This window comes from Tenrec ecaudatus, chromosome X (genome assembly GCF_050624435.1).
Source record: "Tenrec ecaudatus isolate mTenEca1 chromosome X, mTenEca1.hap1, whole genome shotgun sequence".
In the NCBI taxonomy this organism is placed as follows: Eukaryota; Metazoa; Chordata; class Mammalia; order Afrosoricida; family Tenrecidae; genus Tenrec; species Tenrec ecaudatus.
In genome coordinates this window covers 72,121,052-72,133,744 of record NC_134548.1, presented here as the reverse complement: position 1 = coordinate 72,133,744, position 12,693 = coordinate 72,121,052, and the positions used below count along the sequence as shown (strand labels likewise).

The following is a 12,693-nucleotide window of genomic DNA, read 5'->3' as shown; positions in this document are numbered from 1 at the left end:
GGTGTCAACTAAGTCCACGTGGAAGTAGCACACCAACATCAGTGACTTGAGGGTTACAAATCATGTAATCTGAAGCTAAAGGAGGGAATTGTATCAGACCCTAAATTGAGAGAGCCTGGTTTGCAGAAGGTTTTGGATGACAGTGGTAACGCAAGATATATTTGTGAGATCTACAAAGGAAACAAACCTCTAGTAATTTCCCTCTATCCATACTAGAGGAGGAAAGTGCTTACTAATTCAATTGCATTGGAGAGATGACTATTGGAGATGAAAATAATAAACCAAACTTGAATAGTTAAATGATTCCTCCATCTAATGTACTTCAGGCTTGATTTAGTTTAAAATATTTTCTGTGTTCTTTTTGTTTGTTCATAATGGGATTTATCTCAGGTTGTTACATCATTGGGGATGACCCTCATGAATTTCGGGTATATGTTTTTCTGCTTTTCAGTATATGAAACCTATAGGGACAGCAAATAGAATATGGGTTCCTGAGGGGTACAGTGGTGGTGGTGGTAAAAGGTAGATGGTATCAAGGAGTTCAAGAAGGAAAAGAGTGTTTTGAAAATGATTGTGGTAGCAATTGTATAATGCTGATTGATGTAATTGAACTAAGGAATGATGTGATATATTTATTAACTCTCAATAAAATGGTTTTGAGAAAAAAGAAAGAAATGAACATCATACCCATTTGGAAGCCCAGAATTTTTTTCAAAGCTATGTATTTAATTTTTTTAAATCATCTTATTAGGGGCTCACACAACTCTTATCACAATCCATACATACATCAATTGTGTAAAGCACATCTGTACATTCATTGCCCTCATCATTCTCAAAACATTTGCTCTCCACTAAAGCCCTTGGCATAAGGTCCTCATTATCCCCTCCCTCCCTCCCTATTTATAAATTATTATTTTGTCATATCTTGCCCTGTCCAACGTCTCCCTTCACCCACTTTTCTGTTGTCTATCCCCCATGGAGGAGGTCACATGTAGATCCTTGTAATTGGTTCCCTCTTTCCAACCCACTCTGCCTCTACCCTCCCAGTATCGCCACTAACACTGCTGTCCTGAAAGTATCATCCTCCCTGGATTCCCTGTGTTTCCAGTTCCTATCTGTGTCAGTGTACATCCTCTGGTCTAGCCAGACTTGCAAGGTAGAATTCAGATCGTGATAGTGGGGCGAGGGGGGGGGGAGTAAGCATTTAGGAACTAGGGACTAGAGGAAAGTTGTATTTTTCAACGGTGCTACATCGCACCGTGACTGGCTCCTCTCCTCCCCTAGACTCCTCTGCAAGGGGATCTCTAGTGGCCGACAAATGGGTTTTGACTCTCCACTCTGCACTCCTCCCCTCATTCATTATGTTAAGATATTTTTGTTCTGATGATGCCTTATACCTGATCCCTTCGACACCTTGTAATCGCACAGGCTGGTGTGCTTCCTCCACGTGGCCTTTGTGCTTCTGAGCTAGATGGCCACTTGTTTACTTTCAAGCCTTTAAGACCCCAGACGCTATACCTTTTGATAGATGGGCAACATCAGCTTTCTTCACCACATTTGCTTATGCACTCATTTGTCTTCAGCGATTATATCATGGAGGTGTGCACCCAATGATATGCTTTTTTGTTCTTTGATGTCTGATAACTGATCCCTTCGGCACCTCATGATCACATAGGCTGGTGTGTTCTTCCATGTGGGCTTTGTTGCTTCTGAACTAGATGGTCACTTGTTTACCATCAAGCTTTTAAGACCCCAGACACTATATCTTTTGATAGCCGGGAACCATCAGTTTTCTTCACCACATTTGCTATTCACCCACTTTGGCTTCAGCGGTTGTGTCGGGAAGGTGAGCATTATAGCATGCCAATTTAACATAGAAATTATTCTTGCATTGAGGGAGTACTTAAGTGGAGGCCCAATGTCCTTCTGCTACCTTAATATTAAACCTATAAATATATGCACATAGATCTATTTCCCTGTCCTCATGTATAAATATATTTGCATATGTTCATGTCTTTATGTAGACCTCCATAAATGCCCTTTACCTCCCAGCTATTTCCTCTATTTTAGTTGACTTTCCTCTTGTCTCACTATCATGCTCAGTCCCCACCAGGGTTTCAGCAATTCCTCTTAGTTACAGTACCCTTGATCATGCCCAACCAGGCCTCCCATACCCTCCTCACCACTGATTTAGATCGCTTGTTGTTACCTTGTACAATGGTTTATTAACCGCACTACCTTTCCCCCCACCACCCCTTTTCCCATGTCCCCATGGAACTATCAGTCCGTTGTTTTCTTCTCCAACTGTTCATCCAGCCTACCTTATTTAGACAGACTTGTGGAGATAATAACATGCACAAAAACACGACAGAGCAAAACAAAGCAACAATATACAACAAAACAACAACAGCAAACCACTGACAAAGAGCAAAACAAAACACAACAAGAAAGAAAAGCTTGTAGTTAGTTCAAGGATCATTTGTTGGACTTTAGGAGTGTTTCCCAGTCCAGTCTGTTGGGGCACCATGCCCTGACCCCAAAGTCCACCTTCTGCATTCCCTGGGGACCTTGTCTCTCCATTCCCTTGCTGTTCCTCTACACTCCCCCAGTGCTTTGACTTGGTATGGCAGGATCATGTCAAAGCCCAGCATTTTTTAAAAGAGAAAATAAGTCATGGCAGGGTGGAGAAAATCTAACTCTCATACAATTCTTAGAAAAATGGTAATTGTAAGAATCCGAAACCCACAAGGGTACATATGATTATATGATTCTATTTATATGAAATAGTCAAAAGGGACAAATCTATGGAAACTAAAAGCATATTGGTGTTTGCCTGTAACTGCAGTGGCAAGAATGAGGGAAACAGGGTATGCTTAAGAGGTATGGGATTTTTTTTAGAGATTATGAAAATGTTCTGGGACTACATAATGGTGATAAATTTACCACACTGTGGGTACATTAAATGTCACTAATGGTAGATTTTATGTTGTGAGCATTTTACCAAAATTTTATAAATGAAGAAGAAATAGTCATTGCAAAAAATGTTAAATAATTCTTTTAGGCAGAAGGAAAATGATAAAAGACTTGAATTTATATAAAGAAGCCAGGAATATCAGAAAAGAAATTAAATAAAGAGAGAGATTGTTTAAAATTTTCTTATTTTTAATTAATCTAAAATATAAGTATTTCTTTAAAGTAATAATAGTAAGAGTGCATTACATAATTTTAAAATGTGGGAATAATTTTTAAATATTATTGTATAATTTGCCTGCACAACACATAAAAGAATATACTGTTGTTTGTTTTAAATCATTCTATCAGAGGTTCTTACAGCTCTTATAACAATCCATACATCCACTGAGTCAAGCACATTTGTACACATGTTGCCATCATCCCTTTCAAAACATTTTTCTTAAGTCCTTAGTATCAACTCCTCATTTCCCCCTCCATCCCCCACCTCCCACCCTCATGAACTCTTGCTAAATTATAAATTATTATTTTCATATCTTACACTGTCCACTCTCTCCCTTCACCCATATTTCTGTTGTTCATCACCCTGGATGGGGGTCGGAGGTTACACATCAATCATTGTGATTGGTTCCCCTTCCCAGCCTTCCCCCTACCCTTATGGTATCGCTACTGCCATTATTATTCCTGGGGTGTTTATTTGTACTGGATTCTGTGTTTCTAGAGCTCTTATCTGTACTGGTGTACATGCGCTGGTCTATCCAGATTTGGGGTCATGGTAGTGGGGGTTAGGAGAAGCATTAAAGAACTATAGGAAAGTTGTATGTTTCATCTGTGCTATACTGCCCCCTGGCTGGCTTGTCTCCTCTTTGTGACCTTCTGTGAAGGAATGTCCAATTGTCTACAAATGGGCTTTGAGTCTCCACTCCATTCCACCCCACCCCACCCCCTCACCCGACCCCCCACCCTGCGTTTGTTCGCATCCATATGATTGTTTGTTTTGGGTCTTATGATGCCTGATACCTGAACCTTTCAACACCTCATGATCACATAGCCCAGTGTGCTTCTTCCATGTGGGCCTTGTTGCTTCCCAGCTAGATGGCTGCTTGTTTATCTTCAAGCCTTTAAAACCCTAGATGCTATATATTTTAATAGCTGGGCACCATTATCTTTCTTCATAACATTTAATTAAGGATCCATTCTGTCTTCAGCGATCGTGCTGGGAAGGTGAGTATCAGCATGCCAAGTTACTGGAACAAAGCGTTCTGTGTTGAAGGAGGACTTGAGTAGAGGCCCAATGTCCGTCTGCTACCTTAATATTTAATATATAAATATATGTACATAGATCTATGCCCCCTATTTTTATACATAAATATATTTACACATGTACGTGCCTGTATTTAGACCTCTATAAATGCCCTTTGCCTCCAGTTCTTTCCTCTATTTACTGTTATTTGAAGTTGAAACTGTATATAGTAAATTCAAGGACAACTACTAAAATTTTTTAATAATTTATAATTAATATGATAAGAAAGAAATGGAATCTTGTTAAATGCTCAATCAAAACCAGAAAAATGGAAATGAGAGAGAGAGAGAGAGAGAGAAGGAAAGAACACAAGAAATGAATACAAAGTAGTTACTAATGTAGTAGATATTACTCAAATTATTTCAGTGTTAGCTTAAAATAAAAAAATTGATCACTGCCATTGAGTCAATTATATCTCATAGCAACTGTGCATGTCAGGGTAGAACTGCCCCTGTAGGTTTCTAAGACTTGACCTCTTACAGGAGTAGAAAGTCTCATCTTTCTCCTCAGGGGCAGCGGGTTGTTTCAAACTACTGACTTTGTGGTTAACAACCCAACTTGTAACCACTACACCACCAAGGCTCTAATTTAAAATGAAATAATATAAATAAGTTAATAATATAAATAAGCTAATAATATAATATAAGTTAAATAATATAATATAAGTTAATAATAATATAATATAAGTTAAAGTGCAGCTATTGTCAGAATATATATATATATATATATATGTAAATGTTGCCAAGAAAGATCCTACTTTAAATATAAAGACTGATAGCCTAAAAGTAAAGAATGGAGAAAGATACACTTAAACTTACACTAAACATAAAATCAGACAAAGCAAACTTCAGAAAAAATAAGATTATCAGTTTAAAACAGAAAAATATTTGGTATTTTTTGTTGACCTCAGTAATTTCACTACTTTCATGTTCTCTTCTGTTGTATATAGGATTGCCATGAGTAACAAACTCCATGGCAACTAACAACAACAACATGTTTTCTTCTGAATCTGGCTTGAATTTCTCATAGTTCTCTATTAATAAAAACTAGTGTCTGGTTTTTAGTTGTTTTCAGTAATATATTTGCTATCATATTATATTAATGATATTGTTTGATAATTTCCACATTCCATTCAATTGCCTTTCTTTGGAATGGGTCCAAATATGAATCTCTTCAAGTTCATTGGTCAGATAGCTGTCTTTCAAATTTCTTGACATAGAAAAGTACATGCTCCTGGTGTTAAATTCATTTATTAAACTATTTCAATGGTTATCCCATCCATTCCTGGAATGTTATTTTTCCAACAATGCCTTTGGTGCAGGTTTGAACTTCTTCCTTTAATACTAGTGGTTCTTAGTCATATGCTAGGTCTTGAAATTATTTAATGTTGGCCATTTCTTTTTGGCACAATGACTGTATATTCCTGCCATCTTATTTTTAGTTTTAGGTGAATGTCTGTACAGCCAAAGATATACCATTTCAACCATTTATAAAGGTATAATTCAGTGACCTTGCTTACATTTCACAAGTTCTGCTACCATTATCATTATCCTTCCCCAAATTATTCTGCTGTGATCATTTTAAACTTTGTCTTATTATGTAGTTGTACAATAACAGAAATACTATAAATTGATGGCTTTAACCAACAGAAAATTATTATCTAACAGGTTAGAGCTTAAAACTCCAAATTTGAGTATTGGCTCTAGGAGAAGGGGTTCGTTTTCTGTTGACTTTGGAAGAAAATTTTTGACTCTTTTCACTATCTGTGCTTCTGGTGTCTTGGCATAAATCTTCTTCTGGGTCTAGGAGGTTGTCAGAGCTGGGACTTCAAGTCCAAATGACATGCTTTGCTTTGGGATCATCATTCTTGTTAGTAATCAGATCAATCTCTGCTTAATTCTCTCTCCTTTTATGTCTTATAAAATAAAAGAGATGTAGGCTACACCCCAGAAAATTTTTTCTTACATCAAATGAGGGCTGTGACCTGAGTAAGGCTGTTGTATCCCCACCCTAATCCTCTTACAAAAGATTGCCTGATGATATCATATCACATCATGTTGGAAGATTACATCTTTACAAAACTGCCAAACAACTGAGAACCATGGTTCAATCAAGTTTGTCCATAGTTTGGTGTATACTATTAAATCCATGACAAACATATGCTTCTTCCAACTTGATATTAGAAAATGTTCTATTGTTATTTTTTAGAAAAATCTCATTGGATAATTTTCATATGTAAATCATTAGGTTCTTCTACCTAGTCTGACTTAGTCTGGAAACTTTGCTGAAACCTGCGTACTATGTATAAACCCAAATCTTAGCAACATAAAAATCTTCACAGGTAGAGTCATATGGTGAGGTGTCAGGCTACAATGTCAGTTGTACAAATGTCAGCTATTTCCCTATATAAAATAAAGAATATTTTTAATTAAAAGTAATAAATTAGTATGAAAATGAAATATTTAAGGATAAATAAACCAAAAGATGTACAGGATCTGTGTGTTGAAAATAATAAAACACTGGTGAAATAAATCAGAAGAGAGTTAAATAATTGAACGAGACATTCCATGATCATGGACTGAAAGACCATAATGTTATGATCTGAATTCTTCCTGACTTGATCTATAAATTCAATAAAACCCAAACAAAACTAATTAAATATATTTCAAATTATTTTGTAGGTTTAATACAATGATTCAAAAATGTCATGTAAGGTAAAAGGCCTGAAATAGCCAACACAATACTAAAGAACAGATTAGGAGGATTTACACTATCAAATTACTGTATCAGATTTCTAATGAGGCAACCATAATCATGACAATATGTTATCTATAAAAGAATAGATACATAAATCAAAATACAAAGTAGATACTAAAAAAATGCCAAGCAAATAGGGTAAACTAATCTAATCATTGGCAAAGGCAATAAAATGCATGATATTTTTTTCAACAAAAACTATTGGGACAATTGAGCATACATATGCAAAAAACATGAATCTAGTTAAAGACTTCATACCTTACACAAAAAATTAACTTAAAATGGATTATAGACACAACAGTAAAATGAAAAAACTATTAAATTTCTCCAAGAAAACATGGATTTTATAATGCAATATAAGATTACAAAAAGATATTGGATTTTATCAATATAAGATTCTTTTTTGCTTTTAAGACAATGTTAAAGGAATTAAAAGACACATCACAGAAAGGGAAGAAATATTTTCAAAAGACTTACCTAATAAATATCTAGCATCCATTTTAAGCAAGTATTTCTTACTTCTTTGTTTTTTGTAGTCACTTCATCTAGAAACTCAATGTAGGCAATTACCTAATGTGATAACATTAGAACCGATTTTGATCAGAAACCATAACACAAGCATTTATTACTACATTCACTCAAAGAAACCTTTTTAAAACAATTATTTAAACTCTTTACTTTGTATACTTGTCGATCTACAAATTAACATGTCATTTGAAACATTTATTTGGCTGAAAACATAACCTTCTAGAAGAACATAATTAATTACCTTTTGCTTACTTGCTACTTTAGGAAGGCCAGAAACAGTGGCGTCCTCACAGTTTGTTGGATGTGTCTTATCATTTTCTAACTTTTTAAAAACAGTTTTATTAGTACTTCATCCACATGCCAAGCAATTCATTAGTTCAAACAAGAAGAGTTGTAGAATTATTACCACAGTCTCTTCATTTTCAACCAAACCTGTTGAAGTGTGTCTCTAGGCCCAATGCCTGTTAGAATCCTCATTTGCTCAGAACTATGAAGTAGCCTATGGATCTTGGATTTTCTCCTCCCACTTCCTCTTCATTCATATGGTCTACTCTTCTCCGCTACCAAATACTTCTCAGAGATGATTTATCTTAGTACTCACTTGTCCAAAGGCTTTTGCGCAATGTAGGTGTAGTCTCTGTTGCTCTTAGATGCCATCAAGTCAATTCCAACCCATATTAACCTTATACACAACCGAAGGAAACACTACTCAGTCCTGTGCCATCCTCAAAATTGTTACCATGCTTGAGCCCATTGTTGCATCCATGGTGTCAGTTCATGTCCTCAAGGGCTTTCCTCCTTTTTACTTCCCTTCTACTTTTTCAAACATGATGTCCTTCTCCAGGGACTGGTCTCTGCTGACAACGTGTCTAAAGTATGTAAGCGAAGTTTCACCATCCTTGCCTCTATGGAACAAGCAGGCTGTACATCTTCAAAGATAGATAGGTTTGTCCATGATACTTTCAATATTCTTCTCCAGCATCAATTAAATTTCTTTTTTGATCTTTATGTAATGTCCAACTTTCACATACATATGAGACCATGGAAAATGCCATTGCTTGAGTCAGGTTCAACTTATCCTTAAGGTAACTCCTTTACTTTTCAATACTCTGAGGAGGTCTTGTGCAACAGATTCGCCTAATGCAATGTGTCTTTTTCATCTTTTTACTGCTGCTTCCATGAGCATTAGTTGTGGATCTCAGTAAGACAAAATCCTTGACAACTTCAACCCTTACTCCATTAATCATGATATTAACTATTAGTCCTATTGTGGGGATTTTGGTCTTCTTTACATTGAGTTGTAATACATACTGAAGGCTGGAATCCTTGATTTTTATCAGCAAGTGCTTCAAGTCCTCTTCACTTTCAGCAAGCAAAGTGTGTCATCCACAAATTAGAGGTTAATAAGCTTTCCTCCAACAATGATGCCACTTTCTTCTTCATATAATCCAACTTCTCTGATGATTTGTTCAGCATATGGATTGAATAAGTATGGTGAGAGGATGCAACATTGTGATACAATACTAATTCACACCTTTCTACATAAGCACAATAAAGTGTTCTAGAATGCCCATTCCTCTCAATGCTATCAATAGTTTGTTATGATCCACAATGTCAAATGTCATGGCACAGTCAATAAAACTTAAGTAAACATCTTTCTGATATTCTTTGCTTTCAGCCAAGATCCATCTGCTATTAGCAATGATAATGATATCCCTTGCTCTATATCCTCCTCTGAACCTGGCCTGAAATGATTGTTGAATGATCTTCAATAAAATTTTACTTGCATGTGATATCAATGATACTGTTTTATAATTTGAGTGTTCTTTTGGAAAACTTCTTTTTGGAATGGGTGCACATATGAATTTTTTCCAGTCAGTTTATCAAGTAGCTGTTCCCAAATTTCCTGGAAGAGAGGAGTGAGTGCTTCCACTACCTCTCTCTATATAGACATTTCTGTCTCTCTACTTAATGTCTGTTAGAAATGTGTTTTTCTGGGAGGGAACCTAGGGACCCCGAAGCCTTGAGTTCATCTCTGAAATGTCCTATGGACTACGGATATATAGATCTCAAGATCCCAAACTATTTGGAATGGTAGAAAAAAATTAGACCCCTAAAGGTGAGCTGCAATGCTTTCAGAGTTCATTTTGTCAAGAATGCTGAAATAGAAGGTAACTGAATTCTCATTAAGAACAAACAAACAAAACAATGAATGACCTACAATTAAGATGAAGGGAGATTTTAGTACACCGAAACTTTCCATTCTAGTCCTACCTACAGTAGGAATCAGATATGAGTGAGATTTATAACATTATTTAAGGATTTAATTTAAATAAATTAGCTGTTTCAAAGGGGAGTAAGATCTGAGAACATCTATAGATGTGCCAGAGGAAATGATAGATGCTTACCCGGAGACAAAATTGTTAAGGCACATTGTCCAAATCAGATCCCATTTCCTAAGAATTAGATTGGAAATATATATATATCTGGAATAATGGGGCCAATCAATCCTGATTTATTCATGCATTATAGTTAAGGAAGTATGATAAGGAACATTTAATCTGTTCCCCTAGCTTAAAAGTAGAGACTGATGAGAAGCACCGTTCAAAATAGTCCTTCTTCATGGTCTTGTGACGTTTTACATTGTGGATCTAGACAAAGACAATATAGTACCTGCCTATTGTCATATTAAAAGGATGGTATCTTAAATGGTAATTAAATTTTATGGTGAAAAACAGCATTAGGGGGAACTACACAGAAATGATGAGAAGTATCACAAGTACACACCAACTGGCTATAAGTTCTTCCAAGGGAGTTTTTGTACCAGATACAAAATTATTGTGTCTATGCCAGTTATTTCAGCTCAAATCATTCAGTTTGTATATGGACAACTCCACCAGGTTTGTCACAGTAAGGTGCAGCCTCTATTCACCCGTGCAGCAACCTAAGGGAAATGAGAGATACAATTTCATGTGATGGAATAATGGGAAAGATGTAGGCATTATCAACATTTCTTTTTTATTTTTATTTTTTTTTGTTTTATTTTACACAATTAGTTTTTACCAAACATAACCATTTAAAATGTAATCTCAGGTATAGACACACTTGTTAGCTCTCTAGGTTACATGGCAATGTTTTATTGCACCTACTTATCCAAATGACAAATAGCAGCATAGAATGGCAGTCAGGAGCAACTATAAAACCAGGAGGTTTGGGTTTAAACTTTGACTCCACCATGGACTAGCTTCGACTTTGGTCAAGTTACTTAACCTGTTATTGTTCTATACTGTCGTTTCTGCCTCACAGACACTGTAGAACATCCCATAGTTTTCTGAACTAAAAGCTTCAAAGTAGATTGTCAGGTCTTTTCTTCCGGGAAACAACAATTTTGACATCATCTGTGTTCTTTCTGTTTAGCAGTGAAGTGCTTAATCATTGTGCCACCAGGGCTGCTGTACTTAACCATCCTTTAGTATAAATGTTTCTTCACCTCCACTCAGTCTGTTACAGCTTCCTTTTGCTTTTCTGGCTTTTTAGCTGCAGGTAGTTCAAGGCTTGCCCACTGCATAGGCTCAGCTTTTCTCATGGTGATCTCAATTTTTGTTGCAGTCATAGCTACATAGCTTCGTTTTACGTCAATCACGCCCCATAATTTCACATTTTGATGGAATTCCTTCTCTCCTTCAAATACAATGAGGACATTTAACAATGTACTATTTGCTTCTACTCGACTAAGTTCTGGAAGTGAATTTTTAGCATAGATTGAAATGGTGACTTCACCTCCCGTCTGATGCCAGTCATGCCTACATGGAACAACTTTCCCCCCAGCATCTCTTTTAGTCCACATGTGTTTCCCTGTGGTACAGCCTTCTTGGGCTAAAAATGTGTTAAAGTCAGACGTTTTTTTCCTACAACAGCTCCAGTATTTCATCCCTTCATGGAAAATAGGTACTCCAGAATGATATACACAGACTTCTTCTAGACTTTCTAAGCCTTGATAGGTCTTTGAACACCCTCCATTTTTACATGAGGTCCCAATCTTAATCTCATCACTTTCTTCTTCCTGCTTATCTTCTTTTCCCGAGGACAGCTTAAGTTTATCAAGGGCTTGTTTAAGGGAAGCAGATATTTTTAATTCCAAATTTGTCATTGGCTCATCTGGGCTTGGCCTTTTAATTGCTTCTACTGGCTTAGGAGCTTGTATGATGCGTTCCTGAAATTTCGGCTTCAGTTCAGATAGTTCCTTCTTCTCGGTAGTCTTGACTTCAGGTTTGACTGGCTCGGGTGGCTTCTCACTATTATGCCTCCCTTTTGTACAACCTACAATGCTTAAGAAATCAGAAAAATCTGTCGTTCTTCTCTTACAGCAGGACCACCCCTTTCTAGTTCTCGGGTCTCTTGCTTTGCGATGGTCGGACCAGGGTGCAGCTGCCGTAGCTAGTTCCCTGCTTCAGCTGGCTAGGCTCATTTCCTGCAAAACATCTTTAAGGCATCATGAAAGACTGGAACACCTGGGTGGTATGTGCAAGCATCGTCGGCGTTGGTGTCCGGGTCGAAGCGCTGGCCGCAGCCGCGGTTGTAGCACAGCAGGGCCATGTTTCTCCCCGCGGAGGGCGGAAGGTCCGGGCGCCGGGGACGACCGGAGGGCGCGCGTCTAAAGGTCCCGGCACCGGTCTCCATTTCTTTTTTATTTAAGGTCACTAATAACCTGTGCTTAAGAAGTGGAGTGCTGATCAAATACTGCAGATGTCAGATGAATGATTTTCTATTCCAGTCCCATATAGTAACATCCTACACATTTGATTCCAGGAACCAGACTAAAGTTTTGGGGTTTTTTTAACAGATGTATAAACAAGTATACATACAGAAAATTGAGCAACTTCTAAGGAACTGTAAGGATTTCTAAATAAACCTGAGTTGTAATACAGTTTTAAAAGTGAATGAGAAGACTAAAAAGTGTGGGTAGTGATGGATCAAAGGACAATAAAGTCAAAATGTGGGGGTCAACTTATAAATAGGATAAGTAGTAGAAGACAAAAGTGTAGCAATCATTTTAACAGCAGAAATAAAAATTAAAACTCACTACCAATTCTAGTCATTGTGAACCTAGAAGACCCTAGAACTGTCCCATGAAG

General features: G+C 36.9%; 1 protein-coding gene across 1 annotated transcript; it reads right to left on the bottom strand.

Moving 5' to 3' along the window:
* Positions 1–10,813: 10,813 nt before the first annotated feature.
* Positions 10,814–12,228, bottom strand: LOC142434430 (cysteine and histidine-rich domain-containing protein 1-like). Its single transcript, XM_075539149.1, has 2 exons — positions 12,039–12,228; positions 10,814–11,940 (listed from the first exon to the last, which is right to left on the bottom strand). Exons 1-2 carry the CDS (start codon positions 12,152–12,154, stop codon positions 11,055–11,057), a joined length of 1,002 nt encoding a protein of 333 aa, XP_075395264.1. The 5' UTR covers positions 12,155–12,228; the 3' UTR covers positions 10,814–11,054.
* Between the last annotated feature and the right edge of the window lie 465 nt (positions 12,229–12,693).